This window comes from Limulus polyphemus, unplaced genomic scaffold (assembly GCF_000517525.1).
Source record: "Limulus polyphemus unplaced genomic scaffold, Limulus_polyphemus-2.1.2 Scaffold3049, whole genome shotgun sequence".
NCBI lineage: Eukaryota > Metazoa > Arthropoda > Merostomata > Xiphosura > Limulidae > Limulus > Limulus polyphemus.
Window position 1 is genome coordinate 66985 of NW_013668659.1, and position 1931 is coordinate 68915.

Genomic DNA, 1931 nt, shown 5'->3' on the forward strand with positions numbered 1-1931 from the left:
AACATATATATATATATATATATATATACACAGAAGAATATTTACAGGTTACAGTTTAAGCAAGAAAACTGGCAAAATACTGGAAACCAATAGGCTTAAAGGTGTTGTAAAATATTGGTTCACTGCATATGTTTTTCTCTTGCATTCCTTTTAATTTATCCACTGTGGCTAAAAGTTAGAGGTGTGTAAAATATATTTCATATCTGTCTTTCTATCAGGTGTTCATTTCTTGCTTAACAAAGGTCATCTTAAGGTATACAAGGAGATGTTGTTAGTTGTTGAAATCTTGCTAAACAAATGTTCTGTCAAAGCAGACAAGACTGTTGAAATCTTGCTAAACAAATGTTCTGTCAAGGCAGACAAGGCTGTTGAAATCTTGGATAACAAATGGCCTTCATAGAGAAACTTATAAAATAGAGAAATAATGATATTTTACTAAGAATACTATTTTTTTCTCACCTGTAAGTAGATGGAAAACATTGAAATGTTCCTTAAAGGGTGTGTCAAGTACGGACTGAAGCCTCACGACCTGTTCCAAGTCAACGATTTATACGAAAGAAAGAACCTGTACATGGTGAGTGTAACAAGAGGATTAGTAAATATTACTAGTTCCACTTATGTGTGAAAATGTGACTTATCTGCAGTTTGGAGTTATATCTCACTTTTAACTGTCATGTGATAATGTCAAATTTCAGTTTTAATTGGGCTGTCTGCTTATTAATACCGTTGAATTGTATTTATCGTTAGCAAATGTGAAGTACGTGGTATGATCTTTAAAAAAAGCTATATTGTTTGTTTTGATTCAGAAGTTTTGAAAGTGTAAACTCTTTTCACTAGGTAACGTATTATTTTTTATGATGTAATAATTTTTTTTCTTTGCCAGTAAAATTTACAGATATGTAGTTAGTCAACAGATCTTTATTGTAAGAATAGTGAAAGTTTTCTGATAGTAGCCAGTTGTCAGTCAAAGGTTATTTATTGAAGTTTAAGAATATTAGCTAATGATCAATCAATAGATCTTTTACTACAAGAAACAAGAATCATGAAATTTGTATATTATTAGCCTAGTGGTCAGTTGGTATTATATATGTATAGTTGAAAATTAATATATTAGGCAGTGGTCAGTTGATGGATCTTTATTACAAGAATCCTGAAAGTTTTGGAATACTAGCCAGCTTTTATGTCACAAATCAACAACGTACTTTAACCAGAAGCCTCAGATTTAACTTTCATTTAATTAGTTTGGAGTTCTTACAATCAGACCAGCTATAACCTTGAAATTGGGTGATCAGGCATGAACTTTTAGCTTTGAAGTGGGAAGCTCAAAGACCACAAATGTTATGTAACAGTGGGGTTGAGTAAATAAACCCGTGTAACATAAATAAGTTACGTGTAGAAGTTTTCCTTTAGATACAATGAATGGAGATCATCAGTCATGCACTAAAGTTCCTGTATAAGGTTCTTTGACCTTTATTAAACTGAGTGTACAGTTGATCTTGAATCTAAGATGAATGTTATTGTTACGAGTTCAATAGTTTAAAATGTATTATTATATTCACACACTTATGTGCACAGCATTGGTAAAATAAAAAAAAAAATTCTATTTCTCTTTTGCAGGTAGTGAGCTGCTTATTCACCTTAGGAGGCCTGGTAAGTTAGCTACAGAGATATTTGATTTATGTGCAGATGTTATTCAGAACCAGATGCATGGTGTTTATTAGAACCACAAATATTATTATAATTTTGAGTCAAAAGACTAGTTCATTTCAGCTGATGTTTTGCTGTTATGGCTTCATTATGGTTTAGAAAGTCCTATACTTACACAAATAGGGACTATTTGATCAGTTATGGCTCAGGTGAACCAAACACAGTTCTTTTAGTTCTGATATAAGTACACAAACAGGGACATATTGATCAGTTAGGGCTACAAG

General features: G+C 31.8%; 1 protein-coding gene across 1 annotated transcript in view; it reads left to right on the forward strand.

The window, feature by feature from the left end:
- The window catches only part of LOC106468545 (calponin-1-like), a 9787-nt gene extending 8079 nt beyond the window's left edge, over positions 1-1708 (forward strand). The window contains exons 4-5 of the mRNA XM_022396879.1: positions 470-574; positions 1618-1708. Coding sequence (XP_022252587.1) covers positions 470-574; positions 1618-1659 — 147 coding nt within the window. The 3' untranslated portion in view covers positions 1660-1708. The remainder of the gene's footprint in view (positions 1-469; positions 575-1617) is intronic.
- The last annotated feature ends 223 nt before the right edge of the window (positions 1709-1931 follow it).